The sequence below is a fragment of the Hipposideros armiger genome, unplaced genomic scaffold (genome assembly GCF_001890085.2).
Source record: "Hipposideros armiger isolate ML-2016 unplaced genomic scaffold, ASM189008v1 scaffold_137, whole genome shotgun sequence".
Lineage (NCBI taxonomy): Eukaryota > Metazoa > Chordata > Mammalia > Chiroptera > Hipposideridae > Hipposideros > Hipposideros armiger.
The window spans coordinates 3,276,997-3,296,241 of record NW_017731487.1 but is presented as its reverse complement, the minus strand read 5'-3'; the positions used below and the strand labels follow the sequence as shown (position 1 = coordinate 3,296,241).

General features: G+C 44.4%; 1 protein-coding gene across 3 annotated transcripts in view; it reads right to left on the bottom strand.

The window, feature by feature from the left end:
- MBOAT2 (membrane bound glycerophospholipid O-acyltransferase 2) overlaps positions 1-18,378 on the bottom strand; it is a 99,564-nt gene extending 81,186 nt beyond the window's left edge. The window contains exon 1 of one of the 3 annotated variants that reach the window (XM_019650049.1): positions 18,163-18,378. Coding sequence is in view for 2 of the 3 variants with exons in the window: in XM_019650046.1 (XP_019505591.1) it covers positions 18,163-18,237 (75 nt within the window). In the remaining variant the exon portion in view is untranslated. The remainder of the gene's footprint in view (positions 1-18,162) is intronic. The other 2 variants (XM_019650046.1, XM_019650047.1) reach the window with 2 other exon arrangements.
- Between the last annotated feature and the right edge of the window lie 867 nt (positions 18,379-19,245).

Here is a 19,245-nt window from a genome sequence, read left to right as displayed (position 1 = left end):
TGACTAGCTCTAGGTTTCCTATCTAAAAAGCAGCACTATCACCATTTGAAACCACTGCCTACCAACAAGAGAAAAATAAGTTTCCAAACTGATATTACATGAATCTTAAGTTGAAATTCTGAAAAGGAAATAGAAGTTAATGCTAAAACAGGTCATTTGTTCTCATTTGCTGTTTTAAGAAATGAACCCTAAAAATATACACATAATCATCAGGTTCACAGTTCATTAATAGACAAATATTTATTGAGTGCCTGCTATGTGCCAGGTACTGTTCTAGGAATGAGGCATAAGTCAGTGAAAAAAACAAGAATCCTTGCTCTCATGGAGATTGCATTTTAGTGAAAGAAACAGGCAATAAACATGAATATATCATGTCAAATGCTTAACATCATATAAGGTCAACTAAGACAGACAAAAAGAGCACAGTGACAAGAGGCTCCAGTTTGGGACGGGCAGATCAGAGAAGGCATCCTTTAAAAGGCCTTGAGCACAAAGCTGAGTCAAGTGAGTGAGTGAGCCACACAGACATCCAGGGAACAGGAATGTCAAGTACAAAGTCCCTGAGGCAGAAATGTGCCCAAAATAGTCAAGGAACTGTGAGATGGCTAGAGTCGGTGAAAGCAAAGAGAAAAAGTTGTAGAAAGTAAGGTTAGAGAGGTTGGCAGGACCATCATGACGGTACTAAGAACTCTATTTAGGTGAGAAGAGGGTTCCCCAGAGGGCACTGAGCCGGAATAAGGCAAATAATTCGCACTAAATGTCTATCTTCACTTCCTTTACAATATGTTTCCTAATGCAACATGGCAGTTATTTGTTTCTTCTTCACCTACAGTAATCAAGGAAGAGTGGAGTTTTCCCTCTTATTCTCAGAAACATGAAGTAGGACTTGCTAAAAAAAGGATGAAGGACAAACTAAAGTGTCTGCTCAATGAACCATGACACCTCGTTAGAAGTGGCGTATGGTGACCTTTGCACATAAAGTAGGCAGACAGCACCAACGGGGTGTGCCAGTGGCACACAGGCAGCCTCTAGCATCCCTTACAGTACCACCCAACCCACACGCAGTGTGGTCCCTTCTCATGTTAAGTCATCTTCTCTCAACATTAAACAAACTGGAATGAGAACCTGTTTTCCTGTAAGCAAATACAGGAAAAGGTTAAGCAACACAGTGAAATTCTAGAAGTGCTTTTAAGTAACTCATTTGTTTAAACAAACAAACAAACAAACAAACAAACAAAAACCTGCTGGTAGACTTCCAAATGGTCTGGAGGTTTAAAATGAATTTAGTATCATTTTCCTAGAATTTAGAAATAATATCATCATAAACTTGTATGCAATGCAAACATTGGACAAATGACTGCAGGGGTGGGCACCAGCCACGGGAAAGATGAGGAAAATCTAGTTCCTGCATCTAAGAGCTAGGTCTAGTGGAGGAAACAACCTAGTAAACCAACACTTACAAAAACAGTGTGCAGAAGGCCCCCTCCCTTGGCCACGCCAGACACAAGGGGTACAGGAGGCCACCTGTCACCTGATAAGGCACATTCCCAATCCTTCCAGCCAGATGGTAAAGGTACTGGGAGTGGGGGAAGCACACCCACTGGAGGAGTACTGGTTAACCTCCCTGTGCTTAAACATTCAGGTGGCAAAGAACAAGACAAGGTAGCTTAACTTCTAAAGGGTACAAGTATGAAGAAATAAAAGAAGTGAAAGGATAATTGCAAATATTAAAGGAGAAAATAAACAACTGTAATGATTTAAGTGAAAAGGAAAAGCTCTAATAGTTGTACAAAAACCAGTGATTCTGAATATTGTTTCAGACTCAAGAAACTTCTTTTCCCAAGGAAATAAACAGGTACATGCACCAAATGTACATATGAGGAAATTTATTGTGAAATCATGACAGGAAAAACTTATACACAACCAAGGAATAATTTAAAAATGTTACACCCAAATGACAGACCATTATATAGGTTTTGAAAAGCAATTTAATAGAATTGGAAATGACTCTGCAAATGTTAAGTAAAAATAAAAGGTTATAAAAATGTTATAGTCGGTATGAGCCCAATTTTGTTTAAACACACAAAGTTAGCAAAAGTTGTCTCTGGGTTGAAGGATGATGGGTGATCTCTACTTTATACTTCTTTATACTTTTCATCTTTATACTTTTTGTATTTTTATAAACTATATACGATGAATATATGTTACTTTTTAAATCAAAGAATACACAAACTAAACTCAGCTCTCTATTAGGATACATAATACATTAGTGAAAGTACAAATGAAATCAGAAATGCACAAATGTCTAACATACTTCTATGTTACAAAAGAAGGATCAGCTCCTAAGAGCAAACAAAATTGTGCAATACCTGATTTCACCCACTTTTCAAGTTGCAGATGAACTGAAGTTTGGTTTCATTCGCCCTGTTGTTCAGTCCAAATCCACTACTTTGCTTTGTTTTGTAAAAGCCAAAAAGCCTAATTCCTGTTTCCTGGTCATTTCTAGCACCTTGAATTTGTGGAGATCAATGATTACTTGGGATAGCCTAATCTATTGTCATTTCTGATCAGCAAAACACCACCAATAAAAACAATGCTTGTCATTCGTGTTTATTGTCCATTTATGAATATTAACTTTCGAATATACATAGATTCTACATTTAACTTGGAGTGAAATCACCTTATCAGATATATTGTATTTTTTATCAGTTAAAATATAAGTACACGTTTGTTACTGCAGGAGTAAAATAACATTAAAACTCATGAGTATAAAAACCATAAATAGGAAAACAGATGATTCAATGTGAGTATTGAGAAAGGTTTCATTTATACGACAACTTTAGGAAAAACATTATGCCCTTGGAGCCAATTGTTTATTAATTTTTTTAAAGTCAAAAAGAGATTACATTATTTTATAATTCTATTACTTGTAAAGTTGTTTGGTGTGCTAGCACAAAACAAAATAACCTTTAAGAACTATATTCAATTTTTAATCATTTAGTTCCGTTTAAGCCATAAAAATTACCTTTTTTAATGAAAAAGCACTACTTGGGAATCCTACACATCTTGTGCAAATGACCTAAAAGCAGAATTAGCTCTGCTACCTCAATTTCACAAGGAAAAAAACCATTAAACTCAGACACAATAATATCCACAATGAATCACACATATGTAATAAAAATATATAAGAAATATAAAGAAGAAAGGGAAGCATTAAAGACAACTCAGGTATCCAAAACATGCTGTGTTCTCCCTCATTATACCTGCACAGTCTTTAAGAATGTCTTAAGAAGAGAATTTCTATTGCTTCGAACCTACGAAGGGACACAAAGGTTTGCAGAACGATTAGAGGACGCTATCAATCATTTTCAGGAGTTGAAGACAAAATTTTGAGATTTGCCTGGATAATAATCAGCTTTAACTCAACGTTAAACACCAAGCCATCACATTTGATCAAAAATGTGATTTGCTGTACCTTATTTAAGACAATCTTAGATAATACATTTCCAGCATTCCATCCATGTTCTTCAGTTGGGCTGGGTTTTTTGCACGGTGCACACACCCCATCAGCCAGCTGAGTCCACTGAGTCTAAAGAAACAGTATTTGGGGCACACCTGGTGGTTTCTATCATTATCTGAACTGTATTATTTATGAGAACATACGTATCACTAAATCAGCACTTTTATATTTTTAGTACACGAGTAAATTATAGAGGCAAAAAGCAATAAATCTTCCACCAAGTACGCCCAACACTGCAATACTCGGAAGAGGACAAGACTCAGGTGACAAGACACTGAACTTCAGGTGCGGGGCTCTCCATTCCAGGGGAGCTGAAACATTCATGCACGAGCCCATGAATACCATACTAGAAGATTTAGGAGCATTGATGCCTAATTTACTGAATTACATGAAGAATGGAATGTACCCAATGAGCTAGGAAGTGGCCATGGAGAAGTGGACTTACGCAGACCACTTCTGGATTATTTCAGAAAGTTTGTGAACTCCAAGGTGACAACCAAAGCTATCTAGAAATGAAACTAGCTGTCCTAAGAAAGGAACAAGCTCTCCGTCACAGAAGCGTTCAAGTAGAAGCCACATGACCATCCACCAGGTTTCCCAGAAATTTTATTTCACAAGAACAGCTTGCGCCAAACATGCGATGACAGCAACCTTAGCATTTATAGAATGCACACTATATGCACCAGGTTCCATGATACAGGTAAAGCCAGGCTCAAGCGACCCACAACTTACAAATGATGCTAAGTGGCAGAATCACAACTTGAACCTAGGCTGAGTCCTGAACCCATGGTCTTAACCACTAGAATCTTCATGTATAAAACACATGTGCTTTTTCATCAGCTACATCCTCAGACCCCGCCCACCAGCTCTCTAATCTCAGCCACACAGGCCTCGCACAAAGCCTGCCACAGGTCGATATTTGTTGAAGGAGTGAGCCTATACCTGCTTTCCTTTGCAAACACTGTTTCCTCAACTAGAAGTTGCACTTTTGCTCTGAGTCACCAGGAAAATCTATCCTCCAAGATTTGGCTCAAACGCTATGTTGCCCTGACCCATCCAACCCCAAGTTACAGCTGCTTTTCCCTTGATGATTCCAGACGACGGTGGAGCCTGCCCTGCTACCCCATCATAACAGAACTGGAGCTGGGCGCAGCCCCAGATAGCAGACATTCACTAGCAACCTCCACCCACCCCCTTGCTGTGACTGAAGGCCATGTGACAGAGCTCCAGCAAAAGGACAAAAGGAATGTGAGTCGAAGAGATATGTATGTGCCACTTCTGGCCAACAACTGTGACCACAGGGGTCCTTTCCCTTCCTGTCTGCTGGATGACTAGAAGTCTCCACATTCTCATAAGATGAAAAGTATGACCACCAGACCAGCCGCAGTAACATCACCTCTGAACCAGTTACACTTACAAATTATCTGGCCCCCACCCAGACCTACAGGATCAGAAACTGCTCACAGGGCCAGCGAGCTGTGTTTTAACAAATGCCACAGGGCATGCTCATACAGCCTCCTGCTTAAGGACCACTGCCCAAAGCAAACCAGCTACAACCAGGCTGATGGGAAGGCCCCACCCTACACTTCTGCTGGCAGAACACAGGTCTTCTTGTGACCAGTGGAGCAGAACTATCCAGCACTCTGGACCATTTACATCAAAATCGTCATGAGAGGAAAATAAGCTTCTGTTATATGTAAGTCAGTGACATCGCTGGGACTCCGTTGCAGCAGGCTTGTCCACGCTAATTCCAACACCTGTCTCTTGTGACACTCATTTACACGCTGTCAGTACGTGTCCGTCTTTCTCTTCCCACTGGACTAGAAGCTCCCGAGCCAGAGCCAGCTCTTATTCAGCTTTGCACCTCTCCCCGGCCTCTACCACATGCTCACTACACAGTGGTCTGTACTTATCCCCTTCCTTCTTCCCTACCAACATCTAAAGTGACACCAGTAACACATCATTTTTTCTGTTTAAAAATGTCCCGGGCCGGCCGAGTGGCGCGATGGTTAAGAACTGGCTTGGGATGCCAGAGGGCCCCAGTTCGGATCCCACATATGAGGGCCAGTGACACTGCCCTCCACAGCTAAGATGCTGAACAACAGCTCAACCTGGAGCTGGGCTGCCATGAGTCGCCGGTGACGGCGTAGGCTGCAGTCCCTGTGGCAGTGGTTTGCCATGGGCTACCGTATGTAGCCAGCAGCCAGCGTGAGTGGCCAGCAGCCGCAGTGAGCGGCCGTCCAGAGGCTGGCGACTGATCTGCCTCGCCCGGGAAGAGCGCAATGATGGTGCCAACTTGGGCCAGTGAAGCAACATCCTCCACAACTAGATTGAAGAACAAAAACGACAGCAACTTGTCTGTTTCCCTTCCCCGAATTGCCCAGCACTGTTCCCATCCCCCCAATTCCCCAATTAAAAAAAAAATGTTCCAAAAGTACCAACATTCTCTATAGACTAAAACTTTCCAATTCTACAATTCTCAGAATGATGCCTACTATCAAATTTTTGTCTTGCATAGCACACTCCCTAGGCTACTTGGTTCCCAGTGTCTGAGAGGGGTCTTGACTTTGATCACAGTCAGTCCTCCCCAACACAGAACCCACAGTAACACACGTGTGGCTTTCCTTGGACATGCCTCGCCCTGCGAACAGCTGTAGTGTCCACAGACCAATGGCCGACCTACTTCCTGACCCACATCACCAACGTAGTCAGGGCACCTGATCTCTACTGCCTCTCTCCTTCATTTAACAGGAGCTAAAACTCCAACATCACACATTTACCAAATCTGGAGTTAGAGACAAAAGACGTAGTTTAATATCTTCATTATTTTCCAGAGGTCCTTGCTTTGGAGAAAATCAACCCCTCCCAAAAAAAACCATTCAAGAGCAGCCTTCTGGCATTTTTCCAATCTACTTTATCTTTGATGAAGTGGTCCCAACATCCTTTTATTTTTAATATTCCAAGCAGGATTTTTCTTTTTAATCTACAAGTGTTTCCTACGAAATATCATATCCCTAACAACATTACTTTATAAATTACTTTATAGTCCTGTGTGGTAAAACTCTGAGCCTAAGCCAAAAACCTTCTTGGAACAGCACATTTCTCCATTAATTTATATTTCTTATACCTTAAATAAGAAACCTAACTCTTTAGAATGAGTCCTTCTAATCCATATCAAAGCTTTTAACAGGTACACAGATCGACAATACCCAAAACTCTACTCTTCAGTTTTGATCAGTTTGTCAGAATTTCCTCTCAAAGCTACTGGAAGTCTGAAGCTCAATGTGGTGACGCCAGATTTACCAAGATTTTCCTTTATTATGTGGCTTTAAAAATATTTTCCAAGAACAGAAGGAGAAGACACAACTAGCCTCACACTACAGGACATGTACAGTGGCCACGATGATAGCAGGATTATAATCTTAGAGTCAGGACCCCTTAGCCTTAACTATCACCAAAGATACTAAGTGCCAGCTAAAGGTACCTCCCCCCTGCCCTCTACCTTCATCTTCTGGGCTCTACTCACACACCAAAAATCTTCGTCACTTGTATTTTTGGTATATAGCTAACATGAACAGCGGTGCCAGTCCCAGTACTAGAAAAGGCATGCTAACGTAACACTCACAGTGAACTACCCTGTACATTAAACATACACTCCACAGCCTGAATAGTCATCACAAGATGAAGTATTCTGGCCAAAATTCAATATCCACTCTACAAGAACTGAAAAGTTGAAAGGGGCTTATAAGGCAATCAAGACCTTTCCCAGTATTACCTTATTCCCTACTAGCTAGACTTATTTGTTAATGTCACACCCCATAAAATAGCCTTGACAACTGAGACTGATTAATATTTGTAATGCTGGACCTGGAAAAAGAAAAAAAAGGATAGTAGTGTGAAATTCCAACCTTTCCACTTTCATGGAGTATTAACTTTCAAGATTATTCCAAGATGTGACTGGGTCTGAACGATGAGAAGTAGTCAGATAAAGTTTAAACTTCTGTTGGCCAGTTTAACGATGAAATGACTACATTGATAGAGAACAAGAATTACACCTTCAGCTACGGTACGACATGGTTTGCGAGCTTCTGTCGTCCTCACTGCCACACGAAAGCTGTACTCTGGTCTGTCAGGGTTCCTCTGATGCCTCAGGAGAGGACAGCATACACACTTCAGGCTGGACTGACCACCACCAACTGTAACAGAAACTGCTACCTACTTTGGACGCCAATAAGCTACATCTGTACTCACTGTGTTGTTCGCGCTCAAGGAAAGACAACTGTTAGCCCAAACTTCAAAAACCATATTTTCACACACAAAAAAAACCAGAAATCCAGCTTGCGTTGAGAAATCAGCTTTGGTAACTTTGGCAAAAGTGAGCGCTGGCTTTCCTTCTAAGCGGGCATGGGCATTCCAGATGGTCATGCCGCCCCTCAGCAAACAGCTGGATCTGCGTTTGCACACGTTTATGTCCCTCGCCTGGTGCCCTCCAGACGTTTGAATTTGGAATCTATGTTGGCATTAACTACATCACCTAGCCCATGACCTGGTCAGCTAAACATCTTACGGTGAACAAAACTCCCAGGGTTTACTCATCAAACGTAATACTGGTCTCAGGCCAGTCTCCTTCCATATAACATACTTCTAGAACTTCACTGCTGGTCTTTAGATTTACCTCTGGAACTTAATAGTGTTAAATTAGATGCGTTCAATTCAATTGCTATTTACTGAGGATGCAGGAGACGAGTGGTTTGAAAACTAGTGGTTTTGCAAACGGCAGAGCCTCTCTCCATTCCGCTTTAACAAGGTAAGTGTCACTTGAATATCTTTCACGTGTTGTAGTTTGACCTATAACTTATTTTCAAAAAGAAAGTGAAAGGATTCATAATTTTTGTCTGTATAAGCAGAGAGCTATTTCACTTTGATACACATGTAACTGAGTAACTTAAATCTATCTAAAATTATTGTGTTGTAGGAAAAGTCATGACGTATTTTTTTTCCTATGTTTTTCGCTGCAAAAATGCATCATGACTTTTCCGACAACCCAATATATATAATCTGTAATTCTGACCTTCCACAAATACCTAGTTTGGCACAGAAAACCTCTAAAAACTAGAAAAGCTTCCGCGAGATTATGAATTAAACCAGAAAGTGTTTTACGTTTTTGTCCAGTGCCTAGACAGAAGCAAGGCAAGGTGGCCAGAGGCCTGGGCCTTGTGGAAGTGAGGTCTGGATGGCATTTGGGGGACTGGGGGGGTCCCTGGCTTCCTCATTCCATAAGACACGGGCCGCCCACAGAGGATCAGCTGGTGACACCTGCTGCTGGACTGGCTGGTTGGGGAACTGGGGGGATGTCCCAAAGGGGCCCCTTTGGAGGAGGACCTCGCCAAGAGGGGAAGGGCAGGACATAGCAGCCTTTTGTTCTTTACGGATAAAGGCAGCTCTGCGGGCTGAGACCTACCTTTTTCTGAATCTCTTGATAGCAGTGCTGATAAAGCCGCTGTTTCCAATCACCCCTATCACCCGACACTGTAACCGTCCAGCTGAGATACTGGCCCCTCTCATAGTTATCTTCATTTCCTTTAGAATAATCAGTCACATTTCTCCCCAAATCATCCATGCTTTGCGTGTCTCCTTTTAAGTAACCTCTTGTAGAAAATAAGTCAGCCAGAAAGGTGTATGCAGCTTCCTTCTAACAGGGAGACCTGCTGTGCCGCCCTTTGGTCAGCCTCACACACAGGACCCTAACGGAAGGCAGGGGCACAGCCATGACCCCCTGGAGGAGACCGAGTGGCAGAGTGGCCTGAGCCCGATCTGGGGAGCTCAGCCAGCTGAGCCGCAGAGAAAAGGAAGTGCCTTATCCAGGCAAAGGTCACAGCCTTCTGGCCCAGGGGGTGTTAGTACCAATGAAAGATAATGAAAAAGTCAAGTGTTCCCAGGAGAAACACCCCTGAGGGCCCTGAGCACAACTCCAGCCCCCACTTGCTCAGGGGCTCCCGTGTCACTCCCTGGCCCCCTGGCCAACTATTGTTCTGAAGAAGTTTGAAACTCAATGCATTAAACTGCAGACACTTTCTTCTCTGTACCCCATGTGTCTAGCGCAGGGTCTGGCATACACAAATACTCACACAATGGATCACTGCAAATGTGCTAATAGACTGAAGAACTGTAAGGATGGGCTTAAGTCCTGCACAAAACTGTGTCCTCCACAAGCCCTGGAAAAGCACCTGAGTCATCAGCAACAGCCAGGTGGACCGAGCTTTCCCTGTGCTTTGCCTGTACCTGCAGACCTCCCAGTGCCCACCAGCACCCCACTGCACAGACCAGGAAGCTGACGCTTACAAAAGGTCGGTCCATGCTAAGACCACACAGCCCGGAAGTGGCCACCAGAATTCAGGGCAGTCTGTGCTCTCCATCACACTAGTCCCGCTCAGTCCGCACACTCTATGCCAAGGATGGTCCTAAGCATGAAGGATACAAACATAAGAGGAGGCCCCTGCTCTTAAAGGAACCCATGGCTTGGCGGGAGACCTGTAAAGGAAGCCAAAACTTAGATGTTGCAGGTGCTATCAGGGCAGGTTAAAGTGGGAGGGGCGGGGGTCCAATCAACAGGCAGCCAAATCAGCCGGAAAGCAAAGGGGCTTATCCCACCATCACCTCCTAGGGTTAGAAGGACACTCACATTTGACACGTAGCCGGTGAAAAGGCAAAGACCCCCCCCCCAAATGTGCCTATTAGCTCTTTCCTAAGAAAGCTAGATCTGGGTGATACTGGGCTTTGGTTTTGCAGACACGGAGGGGCTGGCAGAGTCCAGAGCTCAGGAGAGAGGTCGGGCAGGACAGTCCACCTGTCTGTCTCCTCTCAGTGTGTCCTCCCCGGCGCCAGCCTCATCACAGAAGTGCCGCAGGGGTCTAAAAGGCAGCCCTAGAAGGGGCTGCAGCTGGGACACCCACAGCCTGAGGTAGAAGCAAGCACTTCCTTAGAGTATGTGCGCATCTAATACACACAACAGAGGCTCTAAAGCGGACAGTCAATGACTGGGAAGGATGGGACAGGCCTTCAGAAGCTTTATCAAGGACTACAGGCTTTAGCTGAACACTACAAAATACGGGTTTGCTGGGCCGAAATAAAAGGGATGGGGGGATTTCAGGCAGAGGAAACAGCATAATCAAAGGCATGGAGTTAAAAGGTAGGCCAATGGACTGAGGGGACTTTAAGTCACTGAGCACACAGGCACTTCCAGTAGCAGCAGACCCAGATCTCAATTCCTGCTCTGCCCCTTCTGTATGTGTGGCATGGCTCTGGGCACTTCACTGCTGTCAGGAGACAGTAAGTGCATAAGAGATGGCCAAGGTGGGGATGGGAGGGGAACAACACAAAAGGAGCTGGCAGCCATCCTTCGGAGGTCCTAAGCCTCTGCTTTAGGCCAGTGGTGCTCTAAGGTAAGCAAGCAGTAGAATCAGGCGGCACAGAGCAGGCCTCACCTTCAGGAGGGACCCCAAATTTAGACTTTCGACATTTCCACACACGAGGTTATACCTACAGTCACCAGAGATACAACGACAGGATTGGAAAGACACGTGTACATCACTCACTAAACACTTGTCCCATTTCAGGGCCATACCGCCTAGAGTACACTACGAATTTGATGTTTCCCAAATCTTGTGATTATATTGTCAATAGCACAGGTACACTGCATTATATTTTGAGGGTACATGTTAACTGCTTAAATGCACACATTTAGAAAATACATTGCATTTTTATAAACTTAAAAAATGGGGCCAGGTAGCTTTTCTGCCTCTGATGGTGGTGGGGAGTTGGGGATGAGAATGGGGCCTGGTCAAAAATGCAGGTTCCTGGCCCTCAGTCAGGTCTGGGTGGACTGAGAATATATATTTTTAACAACCATCTCAAGTGATTTCTGATACAAGAGGTCTCAGAGCCACCCTTTAGAGAGCATTGCAACAGGCAGCATGGACGCTGGGGGAATTTTTAGCAAGGAAGTAACTGATTCGCAGCGCATTTCTCAAAGTCTGCCCTTGGATTTGGCTGTTGCTATTAGAGGCGAAAGCCTGATTACAATGCTTGTAAAAGTGAGCAGGAATTAGGAAAACAGAAAAAGCCAGAATCAACTATTCTTTCAAAATGTATGAGAAGAGAGAGAATGAGGGAATGCACAAAAGGGCCTGACAAAGGGTTTTTTGTTTGTATTCATCAGGTAGAGAAATGAGCAATACTGTAAAATAATTATTAGTAATCATAATGTGCTGGGTGGTATTTAAATGCCCTCCAGATGCACCCCCTACTTTACTCTGTGCCCCCAAAGCATTGACTTGCCCTCTGAAGGAGATGCCAACAGGGGATGGAGGATGGGAGGGAGGAAGGGAGTCATCTTCCCTCATCCCCCGTCCTCCAGTCTACCTGGCTGGTCCCTCACTGGAGGCCACAGCTCCCCCGGGCAGGCAGGCAGGCAGCTCCTACAGCTCCCCCCTTGGGGCTCTGTCCTTCTTCCCCACCCTCTCCTTCCAGGCCTAGCACAGCTGGCACTGGGAGATTGTACCATTCCTTGCTGATTTCCCTTCCTTGCTGCCCGTATCTTGGCACTAAATGGTTCTTAAAGTCTCCTTGGTTACCTCGTTCAATCTGTCTCCTACCAGAACGCTGACTGATACATATAACATTAAGCAGAATACAAATGCCAAACTCAAAATGCTTTTGTTGTTCAAATTAGAAAGCAGTCGTATTAGATGGCATTCGGGAAAACATCTATCTAGAGGCAAGGTGCACTGGATGGGGGCTTGGAAGAACGGTTGGGAGTCTGATAAACAAAGGAGGAAAGGCACACCACTCACGCCTGTGCACATCTCCCAAATCCTGAGTCTATCTTTTCACACGAGCTATCCCCCCTTCCCTTTTCCACACCCTACATATTTACCAAAGCATGACTGGAGGCTTCACCCTTGTCATTCAGAAAATCATCACATGATCACTCTTCTGAGGGCCGTGTTTATGGCTTGTTTTATTTTAAAGAACTCTTTCCAAGTTCTCTCATTGTAGAATCCCACCTGTTAAACTGACAGCAGGCAGAAGTTGTGTGTGACTTGTTTTGATTTTTTTCCCTGGAAAGTCAGCCCTGATGGACCACAATAAACAGAGACCAGGGTTATTTGTACCTATTGAGGCAGTAATAACATACGAAGCATTTTTAAAGCAAGGGGACAAAGAACTCTTGAAGCAGTACGGAAGCAGAAAAACCACTTTTGACTCCAAATTCAAAACTGGATTTTAATCCTGTTTAATCGCTGTGTGGGCATATGACCAAACCTGAGCCTCATAGTTCTCTTCCTAAAAAGGAAGCCCTAGAAATTAAAAAATGGAATACATATGAACAGATGTTAACTTCCCAAAAGAAAAATACAAAATGCCAAGTGTTTCATAATTTGTAAAGAGAAAGAGCTATGTATCAAACACGTACTAGGAGCCAAGCACTTTACATAGATTATGTGTTTTAATCTTCACAATCATCCTAAGTGGCTGCTATTTATTATCTTTATTGTACAGATGAAGAAACTGGGGCTTAAAGAAAAATGCAATCATTTGCCAAAGGGCCCAAGGCTGGCAGAGTCTGGTTCCAAACCCAAGCCCGGCGTTTTCAGGACACCCCCACACGGCGACTTCCTACTGATAAAGGAAACGTAATATTGTATGGGGAAACCGACATTAGTTGCCATTTTCAAGGAATGTGGTATTTTGCTTAGCTGCTTTCGGTTAAAGGGAGGCCTTTCAACGCTTACTGTTGAAAACTTCTTCAAAATGTATTAGTCCATTTTCCTCCCCTAAGTTTTCATTTATATTCCCTCCAGCTTAGTCCAAAAAGATTTGGAGGCAGCTTCTTCAGTTAATGAAACAAAGAATCATGAAACTTTAAAACAGCACAACACACATTTTACACAGGAGAAAGCTCACTTATGTAAAGTGACACGTCTAAAATTAGTTAACTGACAGGGCCTAAAATACAGACTCAAGATCCCCAGGCTCATATGGGCTTCCTCAGGAATCTCCCACTACAGACTGCCTCCGTATTTCAGGGTTCTGTGATCAAGACAGACGCAAAAGTAAACAGAAGCGACAAACGAGTTAAATATTTATGTCCCAAACCTAGAGCATTCAAATGGCAATTTTAAAATAAACTTAATCCTTGATTAGCTTATTTTGTTGCCATTCACCTTCTAAAAGTCATATTCTTAAAAAGGTTCAATACTGAAAACTTCACTTATTTCAGCATCTATAAAATGGGGTTCATCATAGTACAGAACTGGGAGGTACTAAAGAGGTTAGTGTTTTCAGCTACTTTTTTCCCAAATATATTACTTCATTTCATTGGTTGTCTACATATTCGTAGTACAAGGGGTAGGGGTGGAGGGGAATATACAGAAAAGGTCAATCAACAAACTGATCAAAAAGGAAACAGGGTTTTCTTATAAGCCTTCTTTCTTTCTTACAGACACATGTGGTTTTCCCTAGCCTGACCATTACAACCAGCACGTCAGTGTTTGGGAAGTTTCCTGCCACCCTCTCCTTCAAAAACATATTGGCAACCCAGATCTAAAACATCTAAAACAACAATCTACCAAAATTACATGCTACATGTTAAGATTATAAATTAAAATTAACCTTTTACTCAAGGTCAAATAATATATATTATATATATACATTATATATACATATGGTTGTCTGAAAAGTCATGATGTCTTTTTTCTATGTTTTCCTGAAGCCAAATACTTCAGGCCTTGAATTTTATCTGACTTCATCAGCTGTGAGGAGTCAGTGAAACAATATAACACAAGTGAAAGCAATCTGTAAACTGTAAGGTGTCACCCATTATAATTATTGCTGACTTGTGGGATTAATCACATACAATTGGTCGTCCTCCTTCCCCCTCCCATCTTCTTCTCCCTCCTCCAAACCTTTTGAAATATGAGTCTCCTTCCTGGCCCTCTCCTCACCCAAAAAGTTCAGCACGTCATCTGTAAATCAATGACCTCCCAAAATAGGACTGTTCAATGATGCCAGTCTCATCCCTAACTGGCCATCTGCCAAGTGTGTCATCCTGGATACCACATCACTAGGTTTATTTACTCTAGTTTCACAGTAATTACAGCATCATGGGAAATAAGGAAACAAAATGGTTAAAAAGGAAAATATGTTTCATTAGGGCTGTTAATGAATGTTAACTAGACTTATTATGGTAATTATGTTACAATATATACACATAGAGTCATTATGTTGTACACCTGAAACTAATATAATGCTATATTGTCAATTATACCGCAATTAAAAAAAAAAAAAAGGCCACCCCTCGTGCACACTTGGCTGCCAGGTGGTGGATGCTTCAATACCATTTTGCTGAATGAAGAAAACCTGGCACCTCCTGCATGGTCCTCACCTGGAGTATCTGCATTGCTGACTTAGCAATGGGAGAAGAACTAATGAATCACATCTTTCCACCTCCACTCCCCTCTCCAAAAAAGTAAATAAATAAAACGGAAAAAAGAGAGGGAGGAAGGGAGAGAGAGAAAGAAGAGGGCTGCAGAGCAACCTCAGCATGGTAACTCAGAGACTTAGGTAAATCAAACGCAACAAAACAAATGATATGTTGAGGTTAAAAAAAAAAAAAAAACCTAAAAACTAGGTTGATCTGGGACATGTAGTTATTCTGTTTGATACTTCTCACTTTGGGGTCTTTTGAAAATTCACATCAACTCATACAGCACACAATTATTTCCAATGGCATCCGATGTCTTCTCCACAGCGCACGTGTCCCTTGTCTTTGGCATAGCTTTCCCTTAGCCCAGGTATTCCTCAGAACCCACCCTCCATATATCCCTTTAATGAGAACCACCCCAGAAATAAAGTCACCTGGAATGCAAGGCCTGGAAATGGGAGACAGATAACATGCTAGATATCTCCTATTTTAAAGCATTCTTGAACCTTGCTCGATACTAGATTTTATATTTTTAAATTTAAGACCTATTGAACAAATACTATGGTGACCGCAAGGTCACTCTGGAATTCTCAGGGGAGGTTCAACATCCAAGAATCTAAGGCAACATCTTTTGCTTCTTTTCCTTGCCTGGTCTTATTGCAAAATATTTATTTCCTCCTTTCTCTCCTACCTTACCTGCAATGTACATGTTTATATTCCATACAGACTAATAATGTGTATCGTTTCAGAAATCCTACACTTTAGTAACAAAGTTAAACTACGTTTCTGGCCCTATGGTCCCGCTCTTCCTCTGACATCAAACAACTACTTTTATAATTTCCTCAATTTTCAAAACACTGTAAATTAGTACATACCCAATTAACATACTAACAAGTTATATTTTTACACTTTGCATTTCCCGATTTGTCTTTTTCCTGTTGAATCACACTATTTGATTACAACCAATTCTTAAGCTTTCTGTCAACTTGGACTCAATGATTTAAATGTTACAAAAACTATTTTCTATTTTGCTCAATTTTAAAATAATGGCTAAATGACTGTTCATTCATCTCACTTTACAATAAGAGTTTTTAGTTATTCCACAAGCTTTATCAACAAAAAAGTCAACTCTTCAGTGCTTCAAAGAATCAATTTATTATCACTATGTACAAAGTTAAAGCTTTTGTTGATAATAGTAACCCAATATTCTTAAGACCTGCTCGGAGACGAGAAAACAACTCCAAATACCATACACATAGCTCTACAAATTGAAGACTGTCCACAGTACCAAACCAAGGCTGTAGATAATAAAGAAGCAAAATCAAATTTGAAGTCCTGCCGCGTTTCCTGGATTCCCCTGCTTTTTTCAGGACTGAGAAGAGCTTGCTCTGGATTACTGAGATGTTTAAATGAGTTCATTAATATTAAATCACTTCTAAAAGATAAGCTTTATATAAGTTAAAAGGTTTTAGCCCAGTAAAGAAAATATTTCATCATGGTCAGGAGAGACACACAGAGGGAGGAAAGGAGGGAGGTAGAGGAGGATGGAGGGAGAATGTGAATATATCTGTCTCCCTAAAATAAACCTTGCTCTTCATCAGCAAAAAAAATTTTTAAACAGATACCTACCCTGCATTTTGCTGATACTCTGGCAGCAACCCACTTAAGTCAGGAGTGGAATGCATAATACACCAAAAGGGCATATACTGTACTTCAGTTCAGAAAAGCGAGAGTCCTCCCCAGGAAAACCCTAAGTTCTGATCAGTGTAATAATAAGCAGCGTTGACTACTTTTCTTGTAGTGCACAATTAATTTCACTACTGCAACTTTAATCTGTTAGCATGATACACATTAAACTGTTGTTCAAGATGTGTGGGGACAAGGTATTTTCCTACGAACCAAAAGTTATGACTGACATATAAGTCAGGAATTCAGGTTTGAATAGAAGGTAGAATTTTTTTCACTCACTGGACATACTCAGTAGAGCACATAAACAGTAGCGCACGAAACAGTTACTGTCATAATGTTAGGCTGCAGAGTCGTTCCCATCTCGCTGCTATGAGATGTAGTCTGGACACAGAGAAATCCTGTATTATAAGTGAAATCCCTGAAGACATCCATGACAGCTACACATTCAAGAGGACAGTGAACCAGGGTCCTTGTAAAGTGCAAATGCTTCTATATCAAATACACTTGAAATAACTTTAAGCAAAATTTTTAGTTAATTGCCTTAGCTTGGAGCTAGAGCAATTACTTAGCCCCATCAACAACTTCCCTAAATGTCACTCGGACAAAATACTTCCCAACTTTCTTTTCTGAGTAATCGTGGAGCTACTTTACGCATCCCAATATTGTTTATTTCACAATAATCCTTAGGCCTTTCACACAAACTCAACTGGTCTTATTTAAATGCCACCCTCCACGATACAGGGTCAGAGGCTTTTTCGAGGGATGGGAGAGAGGGAATAGGGTGGCTTGTAGCTACAAGGTTGCGACTTTCTCAGCTAAAAATCCTTGGATTATTAACTCACTTTGACTTTTCTTCATAACCTCTGCCTTCCACCAAACTGTTGTCTCTCTCTTACATTAGCCGCACTTCAATTCAAACTGTCCCAAAGCGCACGCGGGTCGCTGACCCCTAAGCGGACCTCCTACGCCTGGTCCAGAGCACTCTCCACCTAGGCACATCCACCCCGCGTCCCCGTCGGGCACCGGGTGCCACGCGCGCAGAGCACAAACACCGGGGCTTCCCCAAAGCACAGTCCTTCCACACTGTCTACACCCGCGCCCACACACACTGGAGGCGACTTCGGGACTCCGGGTCGCCGACTGCCCGTTGCACACGCGCCCCGGGTCCGGGCGCTGCTGTGGCAGGCAGAGAGCAGAGCCAAGCATGCACGCGCGCACGTCGGTGCCCGGAGCCCCCCCGGGCTGCCTGCACGGGCAAGGGCCGGGATGGGGGCTGGGTGGGCACGCCACGCCGGGGAGGGGCGGCCAGTGCCAGGCGGCGGGCGGACAATAACAGGCGGGTCGCCCCCTCCCTTCAGGGGCGGGCCCCCGCCCCAGCCCTGCGCCCCAGGTCCCGGGTCCCGAGCGGATGGCACCCGGCCGCGCAGGGGCGGCGAGGGCGCGACGCCGGCAGGGCCGCCTCGGGTACCTGGTCGATGGGCAGCTGCACGGCGTTGCTGAGGGGCTGCAGCAGGGTGGAGCCCGTGGTGCTGGTGGTGGCCATGGCCGGCCTGGCGCTCCGCCTGCCGCGCTCCGGCCGCCCGCGCCTCGCTCCCGCTCGCTGTGCCGGGCGACGCCGAGGATGGGGATGCAGCCGGCGCGCCTGCCCCCTGGCCGCCAGCGGTCGGGGCGGCGCGGGGCGGAGCCAGGGAGGGGCCGGGGGCGGTGACCGGCTGGGCCCTCCCCCCGCGCCCGCGCCCGAGACCGTCTGCGCGCCCGCCCCTCCCCTTGACTTCCAGCAGCTTCCAGCCGCCCCCTCCCCACCTCGCGCGCCCTCGCACCAGACAGCACCGCGGCCCAATCGCGGCGCGGCGCCCCGACAGCCGCAGCCAATCAGAGGGCGCCGGCCGCGCCACGCTCCGCCCCCGTGCCAGGCCCGGGCCGAGGGGGAGTGGGGCGGCCCGGATGCCACGCGCGGGAGACTTGTGGGTTCTGTTACTTGGTGGGGGCGTGGTGGTCGCCTTCCGTCTCATTGCTTTATTCCTGTTCCCCTAAGGTGCGGCCAGCCCACCTCTCTCTTGGAGGGACCGTGGACAACAAAGGGGAACGGGGTGTCCTCCAGACAAAGGGACGACATGAGGGGACCGTCTAGCCAGCGCTCGGGGAAGTTGGGGACAGAGCCTACGGCCGGGATGAGGGCCACAAACCAAAGCAGTGGCCTAGATGAGAAGTTCTTTTGTCTTAAGGATTGCTGTGAAGTTTCAGTCACCCTCAAGCCTGTCTGGGCCTTCCAAGAGTGGGCGGCTCTGGTGGGGTTGGCCAACTCCAAGAATGTCTCACCTGCACCTGCGGTGTGTTGCATTAAGCTCTTCGGTGGCCAACCTCCGGTCATTGAGGGGCCCGCCTTTCTCAGACAGGAACGCTGTTTCTACGCATCTCCGCATCCCCGAGTCACCTTCATCCCCAGACCCTTCCATTGCGGGCGTTTCCACATAGCTTTAGTCTATGTGGTGGCTTGCGTGTTATGTATATATCTAATCTACTTGCCCAAACGTAATCAAAGTAAACGATT